This window comes from Copidosoma floridanum, unplaced genomic scaffold (assembly GCF_036245765.1).
Source record: "Copidosoma floridanum isolate Cflo_tuat_1 unplaced genomic scaffold, Cflo_Japanese_pri ptg000020l, whole genome shotgun sequence".
NCBI lineage: Eukaryota > Metazoa > Arthropoda > Insecta > Hymenoptera > Encyrtidae > Copidosoma > Copidosoma floridanum.
In genome coordinates this window covers 5197208-5212273 of record NW_028321897.1, presented here as the reverse complement: position 1 = coordinate 5212273, position 15066 = coordinate 5197208, and the positions used below count along the sequence as shown (strand labels likewise).

At 31.8% G+C, this 15066-nt stretch overlaps 2 protein-coding genes across 2 annotated transcripts; both read right to left on the bottom strand.

The window, feature by feature from the left end:
• Positions 1–1257: 1257 nt before the first annotated feature.
• Positions 1258–4927, bottom strand: LOC149374347 (vascular endothelial growth factor receptor 1-like). The gene is made up of 7 exons (XM_089594042.1): positions 4732–4927; positions 3838–3981; positions 3524–3748; positions 3309–3447; positions 2043–2316; positions 1609–1940; positions 1258–1531 (listed from the first exon to the last, which is right to left on the bottom strand). The coding sequence occupies exons 1-7, from the start codon at positions 4925–4927 to the stop codon at positions 1258–1260; spliced, it is 1584 nt and encodes a 527-aa protein (XP_089450168.1).
• A 105-nt stretch (positions 4928–5032) lies between these two features.
• LOC149374346 (uncharacterized) lies at positions 5033–6689 on the bottom strand. The gene is made up of 5 exons (XM_089594041.1): positions 6632–6689; positions 5790–5962; positions 5541–5691; positions 5304–5453; positions 5033–5211 (listed from the first exon to the last, which is right to left on the bottom strand). The coding sequence occupies exons 3-5, from the start codon at positions 5677–5679 to the stop codon at positions 5033–5035; spliced, it is 468 nt and encodes a 155-aa protein (XP_089450167.1). The 5' UTR covers positions 5680–5691; positions 5790–5962; positions 6632–6689.
• Between the last annotated feature and the right edge of the window lie 8377 nt (positions 6690–15066).

The window sequence follows — 15066 nt, the reverse complement described above, 5'->3', positions numbered from 1 at the left end:
TCCGTAATCGGACATTCTTACGTCCATCAAGGCACTGTTCATAGCTGTGTCGTTATAATTAGTTGAACGGCAATCAAGCTAATTTCCGCTTTCAATCACCTGTTTTTGTCTTAATTAAAAACTTTTTTTACAGCCTCTCTTTCCTTCTGTTACTAAGCTACAGCTTTTGACATTTTGGAACCTTAATTACGGTGCGTTTAAGTATTTAATGACGTTTGTAATAATTTTAGAAAGTACTGCTGATAATAAAAATTAGTTAGACTTAGTATAGCCCTCCACAACAAAATAGGACAAGTAATTAAGCAAATTCGCTGTTTTTTTTTGTTATCGCTTGCTTTCTGAAGAGTTACCGTGTAGTCGTGCAAAAATCCCACCAACATTGAAATGCCTTCCATAGGTTAAAAAAATGTTAATTCTTCATAAAAAGCAACATTAGGAACACAATTTTTTAACATTTTCATTTTTTATAAGTTGTATCTTGTATTTAAAAGGATAACTAAAAAATAGTTGATATGCGTCTAATTTCTCAGTAACACAAATTTCATGATGTAATAAAGAAGAGCACGATAAATTGGTCGCTTTTTTACGCTCAAAACTAAAATTGTAGAATTGTGAGCTCATCATTATTTAACTGTTGAGAGTTTGGAGTTGAAATAAAACTTTCACAGTGACTTGCAAAATACAATGTAATGCTCCCAGTTTTTAAATGTATTAGACTTATTCAATAATCAACAATGCTATGTTTCTACTAAAAATAATTAACTTTCTTTACTTTTAAATTTTTGCATCTCGTTTGGTTTGAAATATTTATATCATGCGAATACACAATTACACCTCTATATAATTATTAATATGTAAAACAAGTACTCTGTAAAATTTTTGTGTGGCTATAGACGATAAAAACAAATCTTATCTTTTAAAATCATTTATAAAAATAGTACGTAGATATTTATAAAATAAGAAATAATTGTTTTTCTAAACCTATTCAATACTTCACGTAAAGACTGAAGGCAATAGGTTATCCACGAATTTCAAAAACACAGTCGTATTTCCAACAAGTTAATACTAAAATTATTATGTACCCCAAATAATGTTTTTATTTCACATTTTTACTTGATAAGCAACTTAAAAACTGATTTAATTGATCAATTATTTTTTAATTCTTAACGTAAGTAATAATGTTTCATGTATCTGAGTTTGAATACAGAAAATAATTAGTACCTTCAGCATGTATATATTTTGTATCAATAACTAAAATTATATGTACGACGAGATTGGCAGTTGAAGTGAGGTATTGGCGTAGTTATGTTGAATTGAGGGAGTTATTTCGTAATTGGGTAGCAATATATCAGCTAATTCCTTTTTTCCCTCCAAGTGGCTTGTAACGTTTAAACTTTCATACTGATGATATAGTCTTCGTAAGGAAACTTTTAAATCATCCTCTAAAAGTTTCCCGATGCTTTCAACCAATTCTGTAAATGATGGTCTCAAAGTCGGTTCATCTTCCCAGCACCAAAGTATTATATCATAACTAAAACAACGATTATCAGGGTTGAATCATGGATCTAAAAAAATGGGTTTATTTTTTAAGATAGAAAATTTCTTTACATATCTTGGGTGGAATATATTGGCTGCCTCAGTCTATAGCCTTTGACGAGTTTTTGATACATCACCTCGAACCCTACACCTGAATAAGGTATTTTGGCTAGGGTGAAAAATTCCCATAGAACTACACCAAATGACCACACATCTGACATAGTGGAAAAGACCCCATCCCTCATAGACTCGATGGCCATCCATCTAAAGGGAAATTTTCCATCGTGTTGTTTTTTATAGTTTTCGTCCTTGTACAATGTCTTTGCCAAACCGAAATCGCAGATCTTAATAATGTTGTTTTCTGCTAGTAGAATATTCCTTGCAGCCAAGTCACAGTGTAGAACCTGTGAATACAGTTACCAATATAAAATCAAATTAGTAAATATGGAATTGAGAACAGGTGATAAAGATAAAGAAATTTAGTATATATTTATGTTAGTACTTACCTTCCTTTGTGAAAGATACTCCATGCCTTTGGCCACCTGATAGGCCCATACGAGAAGATCCTGTGAGCAGAGACTCTTGAAATCTCTCTCTACATAGTCCCCTTTATAATTAGAGCGCCAACCTGGCTGCATATCATCATTATTGAGATTATCATTGGATTCGCTGTAGAGGCTATGTGCGTCAGAGTCGTAGATGATGGGCTCATTTTTTGGCTTGCTGTTTTGAGAGGTCATGTCGCTGTAGTCGGAAATGACTGATGCATCATGGCTTGTCCTTTTAGGTGGAAAGTTAAAAGTATATCATAATCTTTAACGTATAAAGATTCTTAAGGGGGGTTAAAATATTTTTTCTGTACTTGTATTGTCTAGATTACGTGTTTCTTCTCATAAGACAAATTATGTTCATCAACTTAAAATTTCAATTTGTCATAAAAAGTTTTGTAACATTTTCTTTGCATTATTTTAACTTTCTTTATAAGTATATTAAAGAAGAAAAATATATATATATATATATATATATATATATATACATATATATATACATATATATGTATAAATTCTATGCTTGATTATGTACATATATAATATTTCATTTACGTAGAAAATTTTTGTAGTATTGAAAAATGGGTAATTAAGATAAGTTTATGAGAATCCTCATTGTCAATCAATAAGTGGTAGTTTCTTATGACTATTGTAGTTTACAAATGCATATAAAGCTTTGTTGAAAAAAAAAATCACCGAATGGACTTAACAAGCATTATAGAGTTGACACTCCATACTACTTCAGACCCATCATTCCTGGAATAACCCACTTGAAAGTAAGACAGTATTAGAAATCAACTAAAACTGTGTCAGTTAGGGCATAAATCAAGATGAACGATAAGAGAGTAACGTAACAAAGTTTTCGTTAGAAAAAAATATGTCATACTTAAGACATTTTTAAATTTAAATTAAAATCTTCAAATTTAATGCATTTAGCATTTGTTAATTGCTTTGGAACTAAAAAATTTGGTAAAAAATATATACCATAAATTATAGGAAACAAGTATTAGTTATTTTAAAAACAAAAAAAAACACTTCGTGTATATGCATCTATTATAATAAAGTTATTTTTTAATTTATCTTTAAGACAAAGTCGAGAATCTAGATTATGTACAAACAAAATTGAAAAAGCTTATTCACGGAACTATTTCAAGCATTTAAAGTGACTATTTTTTCAATTTTCTACTGCTTTCTTTAATTACTATGAGTTAGTAGTGAAAATACCTCCTAATTTTTTTTTTTATAGCTGGATTGATTCTACCCGTATTCGGATCAATTTGATCGATAAAATTTTTTCTATGAGATATAAGATAGTTTTGCAGATTTCCAAATCGACAAAGCTCGACTATTACCAAAAGTTCACCTAGAAAATAATTCAACTTTTTGATTAGACAATTGCTGTGAGATATCGGTTTTTACAATTGCCTGTGACTTCTTACGTTTTGCTATATTTTTGGTGCAAGCACCCAGAAGATTTATTATATTCAAGTGTTGTCCTAGATAAATCATAATTTTGAGCTCCTTTGCCAGCGCACTTATATACATTAAATCTGCATTTTTGCGAATAGTTTTCACAGCTACCGTTGTAACCGACTCGTTAGGGAGTATCCTATAGGCCTCTGCTTTATACACAACGCCAAAAGCTCCACTTCCCAATTGTTTATCTTAAGTTGAATAAAATAGACGTTTTACATTATCATTAGTCACTAAATTGGTAATAATTTTTTGTTAAGACAGTTTTATAATTTCTTACCAATTCTTAATTTCTCTCTAGAAAACTCCCATCTTTTGTCGTAAGGAAGAAGTTCTGCTTGATCCTCTACTGTTAAATCTGGGTTTATTAGATCAAGTGCTCCTTCTTCAAAATGCGTAAGACCAGCTTCTGGTAGCTGTTTTTCTTTAAACTTCAAATTATTTTTGATTTAATAAGAGAATTATCTTAGTTGCTAAATATCGTTCTCAAAGTTTAAGTATTTTTATAATAATTACAACTTTCCGGTTACCTTTCCATATTGTACTTTTAAATAAAAGTAAACTGATAAAGATGCAAGTATTGTAATGAACCACACCACCAATCCAATCCAAACGTATAGCTTTTGATTTTCTAAAGTCAAAACCATTTGTTTACTAGTATTACTTTTTCTCACTTTCAGGAAAAAGAATGATTAACTACAGTTGGCAGAACAACTAAAGAAATTGACAAAAACTACTTATTTATATTTGAAAATAATCAGAACAAAGTCATTAACTTAACTCAATATGTTTCTATGCCCACGTAAGCAGTAATTGTATAATTTCTCTTAATTAAGGTTTGATTTTCTCGCAGGAAACATAAATAACTCAATTACTAATACTTGTTTATTTTTCGTTAAACGTTAAACAGTGCTCTAAACTTTCTGACAACATCATGATGTATAAAATTGACTTCGTATTTAATTAATGCAATAAAAATAGTTTATCGTAAATTTCTTTTACAAGACTTTTTTTGTGGTATAACAGCCCTCTTGTTAACCGTAAGGAATCATTAATTATGTCTCGGAAGAAACAAATTACAGTTACATGTATTAACGATTGTTACCTTTTACAATAATTTTTTGAGATTTTGTTACTGGCCACAAGCCATTCTCTGCAACACACGAATAATTACCACTGTCACTTTCCAAAAGGTATCTTATGATTAATTTTTGATTTCTATCCTCTAAACTAAACTGCTTTGAAGACTCCAAAGGTGTACCGTCTTTAAACCATGTAATGTTAGGGGTTGGCGTTCCTCCAATGTAACATAATAAATAAACAGGATTTTCAGGATCTTTTGCAAACCGTATTATTGCAAAGTCATTCATATTTACATGAACGAAATAAGCTGGAACTTAAATAAAATAAATCTTTCAAAGCATTAATCTAAATGACCAAGCTGTATAAAAATAATGTGTAGTAATATTATAGTTTCAGAGAATTATATTTTTATACATACTGTTAATCTTAAGAGAATATTTCTCTCGAATTTTTCCATATAAATTTTTTGTGACGCAATAATAATCCCTTTCATCGGAATGACTCACGTTAGTAATCGACAGAATGGCACGTTCAGTGTAGTTAGTTTCTTTAAATGTTACGTGTATTCTTTCTGAAAAATTGTAAGATAAAGATTATTCAAGTCCATACTAACCACGCTAAAAATTCAAATTAGTGCCATTGTTGCATAAATCAAGAACTGACCAGAATCTACAATTTTTTCGTTTTTATTGTCATACCATTGTACCTCGGAAAATATATGTATGACAGCGGCACATACTAAAGAGATGTTTTGACTTTCATAAAATTTGGTTTTTGGCTCTATAACTCCAAAAGCCTTATTGGGGACTCCGTCTTAAAAAAGAAGTGAATGTGAGAAATTAATTTATCACAAAAGTTTTCATATAATCTTAAATTTCAAACTTTTCTTAATAAACAAACCTGTCACATAAATATCATGCTCCTTATTGACACATCCATCTTTATTGCAAGCCGTGCATTTGATTGTAGACCTTCCTAGCGGGCTTATCATAACTATCGACTCACTTTCAGCATTATTACTCGTTTCATTTGTATTCATACCATGCAAACGCTTTACCATAAATTAAATTACAAATATCTTTTTACTTTTAATTTTTATATAACTCATAAATAAAATAAATTAATCATTACTCTTTGAGCTAAACTAACCAGTATCTTATTTGTTTCATCAATGTATTGAAACTTGAATTTGAGATGCCTTTTGTAAGTCCACGATATGTTAAATTTAGATTTACTCTCAACATGGCAAGCAAACGTAACGCTCTCATTAAAGCTGTAGTAACCTTTAGGATAACTTGTATTTAACCACACCCTTGGCTTATCTAGAAGCAAAAAATAGTATGAACATTATTAAAAGGAAAATGAGAATGACAAAGTGTTGAAAGAGATATAACATGCTTGGTAATTATAGAATTGAATCACAATGAATTCGAAATTCACAGATCTCCAGCTTTTAAAAGTATAAATTAGCTTACCGCATTGAAACATAAACTTTATTATACGTTATTGTACGAAATCTAATATTTGCGAAAGTATTACCCGTGACAGTAGATTCAAAATAACATGTCAGCAGGAGAGATATGGAAACATTATACCGCATGTTTTAGGCCACAAAATTAGAAAAAAAATAATTAGTAATAAGAATACAGCGTTTCATATGCTCTATCATCAGTAGTCTTAGAGTATCAGTGCACGTAAACAATTCAGTACTGTCAATGGTTCTTGGAAGCTTGACGAAATTGATCTATTATTTATTCATTTGTTAAGATAAATTTACATTTAACATATTTTAAGATATCCACGAGCGACATCGATTCATGCAGTGTAACACTTTCAGCTTTTAGCACCAAGATCCCATATTTTTTGGACTACTACTACTTAAAATTTCGTAATGAAAATAAATAAACAGTCTTATTGGGTTATTATTATTGGAAGTGGAGTTAAGAGCAGTTATAATCTTTTATGATCTACATAGAAAATTTTTTGTGTACCAAGAATTTCAAGACGAAATGTTAGTTCCTTCTTTCCAGCAATATTTCCAGCTGAGAGTGTATAAAAACCCCTGTTGAAAGGTTTAATATTGTCTATGCGCAAGCTCATGCTCAGTGTTGATTCGTTGTATTTTGTTAGTATTGAGTAACCTAGACTTGGATCACTATGAATTCTGAAACCATGATTATCTACCCTAAAAAAGAATGAACTTCTTAATACAACTAACCACAGATATTACTTAAGTCTGATGTTTATTAATTCAAATATTTTAGGAAGTTCTCGGTGTTACCATTTAAAATTTGGTGTTGGACATGCAGTGGCGTAAGCCACAAAAGTCACAGAGTCACCGTATTTGCCGTATACGTTTTTATTATTAGACGTCAAATGGATATATGGTTTATTAGAATCTACCAAAAATATTTGTAAAAGCGTATTAGTTATTTCGAGAAAGTTAACAAAAACCAGTATTTGTGACTTACCATATATGCAAATGTATGTATGAGTACTTTTAGTTTTATTAAACGATGATTTTACTTGGCATTCGTAATTTCCTTTATCACCGAAAGTCACATTGTCAACAATGAGTTCAGACGTAATTAGATCATACGTGTAATACTTCTCTGCTACTTCTTGCACATTATTAAAAATTATCCTGGAAGTCTAATAATGCTTGTACTTCATGATTTGTAATATAGATTTTAAAAAGTATAAGACATAAAATTTCGAGTAATAAAATTTACCATATTATTGGGAATTTTCCAGAAAATGTTGTAAATGGCTTCCCTTCTAACTTTGACAGTACATTTCAGACTTAATTTCGAGCCTATAGTCATGTCTTTTAGACCATTCACTTTAATATTTGGTTTACTCATACAAAAAAAAATTGAAAGGTAATCAATCTTTATTTCGATCATCTGTGATGAATTGTTTTGATTTACTGAGCAAGTAAATACACTATAGTAATTAATTTTTGCATTATTAATGATGTAACCAATCTTAGGATCGTAAGTTATCTTTTCACCAAGTTTAAATACCTAAAAAAATAAAAAATACTTGTAAAATTTGCAGTTTTTAGTCGATAAATGAATACTTCGGTTCATTAATATTACTTTTTCCATTTCTTTTAGAGTAACTTTGAACTCAGGTGAAGTCGTCTGGCATGGAAAAATTATGTATCTATTGCATCCAGAAGCAAGTAGATAATTTCCTTTTTTATTTACATGAACAAATGGATTATTATTAGCTGCAAGTAAAAATAAATAATTTTTTAAACAAATTTATGAAGTTGCAGTGTTACAAATACTAAATTTTTTTGAAGAAATGAAACAAATTCTGCAATTTTCTTACATTTAACATAAACGTACATCCAAGTAATTTTTGGATCGTTGTGGTTTTTGAAAGTCATGTTTGTTATTTGTTTGCTTTCATCAGCACAACAATACCAGCCAGTGTCTCCGAAAACGGTTGATGATCTTATAAATGTCTTGTTGGTGCTCCTACCTTCTGGTATTATGTCGAATTGAGAGGTTGTCTTTATTTCCAATACAATGATTATTAGTGATTATTTTACTGAAATGTTTTTATCCTACAACCAATATGTATATCAGTTTGCCAAATTACATAACTTACCCTGCCTCTTGCATTGCTGGCGGGGAAATGAAAGTTAGTATAGCCATTGCTTATGCATGTTATCTTAAGGGTCTCTCCTTCATTTATAACCATCTCAGTCACATTTGGATAGAGCTGAGGCTTAAAGGCATGGCAGCCTATAAATAAAATTTTAATACATTAATTCCATAATAAAAATATAGCTACTGTTTTTAGCTGGAAAGCAGATGTTTCTTTAAGGAAGTATACTGTTTACACAGGTATAAATTAGGACGATACCTAAGTGAAAAACCTAAGCTACCACAAAAGAACCAAAAGATTGCAAGTCTCTATCTAACCAAGACTCCAATTTTTTTTATAACCACAGATATGCCTGTTTAGATTATGTACCTGTACTAAAATTTTTAAGTTTTACATCCTTATTTCTTGAATTTTCTTCCATCTCATCGACTTTAAAATTAATGTAGTTAAGTAAGATCGTTTATTGCATATTAAAAGTAAGTATTATTTTTCACGACAAAAATTTTTTCTCTTTATATTGCATGATTTCTTGTAAAATAAAAAAAAATTTCTCTACTGCCATCTAATCTTAAAAAAAAACTTTATTTAGCTAATTTAATGGTATATCAGAACTAAGTTTGTGATGCAGAGAGTGATGAACATCGGGAGCTTCAGCATTAGCAAAGGTTAACACACATTTGGTTAAACGTTGGATAAATCGCATTACTAGTATTTACATACGTTTTGTATGATTGTACTTTACACTGCTTTCTAAGAGCTTCGATGTCTTTCTACGGAAGCGCATACGCGCCGCCGCCTATAGCTAGTTAGCCACATAATTACGTAGCTAGCTAGCTAGCCTCATGAAAACTCAACTGCATGGTGGGTATAGGCCATAACGGTTTAACACTCGAAAGTCCGAGTATGAGCATCGGTATCGATGTATCAATGCTGTACGATGAATACATAAATACATATAAAAGGTGATAATGATAAATCATACGTGTACATAGATGTAAAGGTTATGTTATAATACTTATACAGGTTATGCTATGATATTTCTCGGGATTTTTGGATAGGATGAGTACCCAGGATGCCGAAAAAATCACTAATCTGATTTTTATAACTAATAGAACGATTTATCTGGTGATGTCTGGACCTCCGACGGCTTTTTATCCAAAAGAAAAGCTAACACCTGGCCAGCTCATTGGGTAAAGTCACTATTAGTTTGTAAAAGGGTCTCAGTATAGCGACTTGGATGGTTTATTAGAAAATATTGTTCCATTAAACTTGATAATAGATGAGGGGTGCTTGAGACAATGGCTGCACCCTGAAAATAGTACCCAGTAGGATGGATGACCGAGTCGTCTGAGGAGAGCCTTGCAAGGGGCCCGCACGAAAGACTCACACATCGTGCGGTCAGGGCAAAAAAATTGAAAACAAAAATCGTCTTTGATACGGTGAAAGCTGAAAAAAGTCCTAGAAATCAAAATACCAATACTAAAAATTACACTGCTTTCTATTTCTAGCTCGAATTAAAAAATTTTGTGGAAAAATTAAATTTCCCAATTAACAAGTAAGCTTCATTTTGGCTTGCTTGAATCTGAGCTAATCAAAAAATCCAGAGAAGCTAGTCAGATAATAACAGAATCCTATTAAATATTATTACGATATTATATTTAAAACATTTGAGCAACTTGAATATTTAAGAGTACAGCAAAAAAGTCATTAAAAATATGGTTAGCAAAAAAACAAAAATATGTGTGTATTTTAGACATAGACGAGGCCGAGGAGGTAAAACTTGACAAAAAAGTGGTTTCGTGAGATTTTATGCTCATGTAAGAATTTTTTGGATAATTTAATGGATCTAATAATACAGAGAGCCAGAACACTCATCTTCAAAGCTCTCCTGTTATATGGCAGCACGTTCTTTATACTCAATTTCAATTTATATGTCTACTAAACTGTCGTGTAAAAGAAACTATTAAATGATCGAGAGTAAAAAGTTATAGTGTCCTGGTGCACGCACTGTGAGTTGCATTATTGCTTAAAGATTAAGGCATGTTGTAACTATAACCTAAGAACAACCAGAGTGATTATTGAAAATTGACCACAGTTTGGTATTGAGAGTATAAATTTTTTTACTTATACATGCCTGAAAGTGAGACGAGAAAAATAAGTAGTTTTATCCTCTGAATAAGAGTCAGTGGGTCCTTCCAACCTCGAGGACTCATCGTTGCTTACAGTAAGGTGTGTCTGACTCGTTTCGATAATACTTTGTAAATAAAATACTTAAGACTTGAAAAGTTGAAGCCTGGCGTTGGTCTAGTCTGCTTACAATTAACAGAAATGAAAGAAATGTCTCAAAAGTAAACGACTTGTAGATTTATTACTTATTTAAGTAGATCCTGCAAAACTAGTTGCAGTAGTCAAGTAGAAAATTATAGCACTCTATCCTCAGTGTGTAGAGACACTAGAAGGTAACCAAGCCTCGTCATCAACTGTACATAGGTGTGTGTTTGTCATTGGCTGAACAGTAATTAAGCTAACCCACGCTGAAACATAAAAAAAAAGTTACCATGTATTGTAACTCTTTTATCTTCATTGTGCCTCCACTTTTCTTTATTACAGCTCCCACCACCATTCTGTTGCTAAACTACACGTTTTAGTAACGTGAATCCAAAGTAGCTGAGTAATTTATACTGTTAGTAATCAATTTTAGCTATTTTATCATAATATTTCGAAACATCTAACGAATATGTACATTCATACTATTTTGAGTGAAGGGGTTTTACGTATTTTAGGTAGTCAATTAAAGTTTAAAAAATATTTTTTTTTTGCAGTTTTAAACTACATAAATATAAAAATCAACTACTTAAAACTTACTTAAGCTTTTAAATTTAAGAAATCATGAAACCTGCTCCATAGAATTAGTGTTTTTATTACTGTCATTTGGTAGATAAAAGTTACTTCTCTGTTCCTATAAGAGCTTGGTAAGAGAGGATAATATGTTTGGCAGCTTGTCTATGAATACCAGGCTTGTGTTCAATTAAAAATAAGAGAGATTGGACTAAAGGAAGACGAAGATGAACACACGTGAAATACGAACCAACGATAAAATGAAAGGCATGCGAGAGAATGCAGTTTACCGCTCTACCAGTAACATTTTTGTGCACAATATTTTTGGCTAAATTAGCACAGTTTTGATACACATTCCATTGGGTAAAATTGAATCTGGTATTAAAATTACCTAAGATTTCTACACAAATAATGTGTATCAAAAAGTATGAATAAAACGTTTTGTGGCTATAGGGAAAGTATAAACAACTAACAAATAGTTCTGGGTGATAGCAGAAATGAGGGAGTATCAAACAATTAATCATCAGAGGGCTGCATGGCGCTGGGCTACCCCCCACAAAATCTCTCCCTCTTTAAAATCTATCTACAGTGTGTTTGTGCGGTGTTGTGTGTATGTGTACATATATATATATATATACAGGATATCGTTTTTTTTTATATCATATTACAGTGTTCTACGTCCAGTTCCTTTAAATAAGGGCACTACTATGGGCACTTAGCAAAGGGACAAGGAAAGGGATGGAAGGGGGTAGGGGGAAATTAGACAATTTTTCTGCGAGAAGGTTGCCTAAGCCCCCCTCGAAGAGCATTGTGTGGTGAAAGAGTACATGTGAAAAATCACAGAGGCACTTGCCCGAAAAAGTCGCGCTGGCCGGGAATCGAACCCCAACGGTCTTCCACGTGCCCAATCACGACCTAGCCGACTGAGCCACCACGCGCTCATATACAGGATAAAGTTGGCAAGCCGAGCGGTATGCACGGTATGCTGTGCTATTCGAGATGTAAATCGACTTCTAGCGCCCCAAGCGTATTTTATCTGAACTCAAGTTGGGTCCAGCCGCCAATGATTTAAATTTAAAGGGAATCGTCTGGTTTTAATGTACGGCTGTACTACTGTGATTATTTGTAGGGTTGTAGTTAATAATGCCTTATTTAATTAATTTAAGTGATGTGATTGAATACGTGAGGCCAGGTTCTCGAAAATATATCGAAGGCGAGAGTGTAGCAAATGCGAATCACGTAATATATATTGGAATCACTGCAGATGAAGTTGAAAGAACATAATTACTTGCACTTTGTCTGCAAACATGCGATTTGTTCTCGAGAATTACTTAGTTCTAGTCTATTCTTTACTTAAACCATGTTAATGTTCTTCAAAGTTTTCACAGTAATTAAAATTTAAACACACAATTGTACGTGATTGTGTGTACAACAGTACCTATAGAGATAGATATATAGATTAGAGCGCGCGGTGGCTCAGTCGGCTAGGTCGTGGATTGGCACGCGGGGAGACCGTGGTTCGATTCCCGGCCAGTGCGACTTTACGGGCAAGTACCTCTGTGATTTTTCACATGTGCTTTTTCACCACGCAATGCTCCTCGAGGAGGGTTTAGGCGACCTCCTCGCAGCAAAAATTGCCTAATTTCCCCCTACCCCCCTTCCAGCAATGGGAGGCCTCCCATCCCTCTTCCCTTCCTTCTCCAAAGTGCTAAGTGCCCATAGCAGTGCCCTTATTAAAGGAGCCGGACGTGTAGAGCACTCTAATATAAAAAAAAAAAAAAAAAAGATATATAGATTATGTAGTTGCGAGCTTCTGCGTCAGTTGATGTTTCCACTACGTTAATCTTCAATCCAAATAATTTATCTTTTCTTCTTTGTTTTATGTTTTTCCTGTTGAAAAGAGTAGTATTGTAATTTTACTACTTTGAAAGGTGTATTATTCAAAAATTACTTTTTGAAAAAGTGTAAATTTTCAAAATAACAATGTATAAATAGTGATTTTTTGATACAGTCTACTTTAAAAATTGTTATTATGAAAAGTTACTATTACTACTTTGAATTTTTACTTTCTGCTTTTAAAGTGATAACGTATAAACATTCTACTTTAAAAACAATGCTAAATATCATGAAATAATAGATTCAGAAAAGTACTCTACCGCACGAGCATTCCAAAAAGATAAGTATAAAAATTTCCAAGCCCAAAAATCAGAAATTTTTTACTATTGAGAAAATAACTAGATTTTTAAGAGAATCAACATATTATGTGTATCTGCTTCAAAAAGACAAAAGTTTCAGAAGATATAAGTTATTTAACTGGATGGCAGACGATGTAACTATTTAAAAACTATATTGTAGTGATGTACCTTAGTGAAACAAAGAACGATAAACTAAAAAAAAAACCTATTATTAAAGAAGATTATTTTAAAATTGTAAAAAAGATTGTAAAGAGCTTTTCTTCGGTACATGAATATACGCTGTATCAATCAGTCAAAAGGCATACAAAAAATTGGAAGACTGCATTAAGAAATAGTTTCGTGGCCACAGCTAGTCATCTTTTGTACGTAAATGAAACAAGGTTTTCAAGGAGCGACTTTTTTTGATCGTATGGAAGTAAATAGGTAGGCATACACCTATAACTGCAGTGCAAAGACTTAGAGGATTGAAGCTCTAGCAGTGTGTACACAAGGATGTATTAATAATTTAATGAAAAATTTAAAATGCATTTATAATCAAACTTTAAGACCTATTTTATCGTCACTAATCGTTGTATTCTTTAAGTAACAGTGATTTTAAATTCTAGTGATCAATAAAACAATAGTCCGATTCTAAGTAAGTGGATGAAGTTGAGCAAAAATATTGGTGACACATCAACTTCAAAATCAACGAAAGTGCAAGAAATAACTAGCAGAAATCATTAATACACATGGAAATTTCTAAAATTTAATCAAATGACTTTCACAGTTTATCTTTCCGTTTTTTTACTTACAAATTCAAAATTTATTTTATTTTAAATTATATCCATGCGTCTTTGAATATTAAAAAAAAAAATATATTTTAAATATTTATTATGTATCATTGCTATAAATATATGTACATAGTAAGAAGGTGCATGAGCATTGAAAAAACTTTTTGTTAATTTTTTAAAAGTTCATACCGATTTTTCTACCACATATTACCAGAAATCTCTTACGCAACTAATGCGAATAATTCCCTCACTCGTCTGATTGACTCACACTCGTAGTCCTGCCACGCAATCGTATAATCAACTAGCTCTCGTTCTTGGCAACTTCGACCATTTGTGCGTATCAATCACAAATCGTGCTGGAAGTCCTTTATTACAATATAATCGTGTGTACGCGCGACTACTAAATCAATTGACATAGTCCATTCATATAGGTATACGTAAATAATTCCATGAGTTTCTTGGGACTGTTGGAACTCTCGTCGTAAGTAAAGCATCGTTGATGATGGCCTCCAAGAAACAAAGTACAATTATATGCATAGGTAATTTTCAACTTGTACAAAGATTCTTCAATAATTTTATTACTGGCCAAAGCTATACTCTGCAACACTAACAGCTTTTTGAGAACTTTGTAATATTTCTTTGTTTATTATTAAGAATAGATATGCCTTACAAAGTTTTTAGTAATAAATTACGATAAAATTAACTCCTCAATCTATTGATGTAATAAACTTCATTGTTCATGTTTTTCAACAAGTTTTTTTATGTTGGATGGCAGTACTGTTCTCAGGGGCCAGGAATCGTTTTTTTACGTTTCTTAAAAAACAAAGTACAACTATGTGCGCTAAAAATTGTTATCTTTTACAACAATTTTTTGAGATTTTGTTACTGGCCAGAAGCCATTCTCTGCAACACATGAATAATTACCACTGTCACTTTCCAAAAGATATCTTACAATTAATTTTTGATTTCCTTCCTCTAAACTAAACTGTTCTGATGACTCCA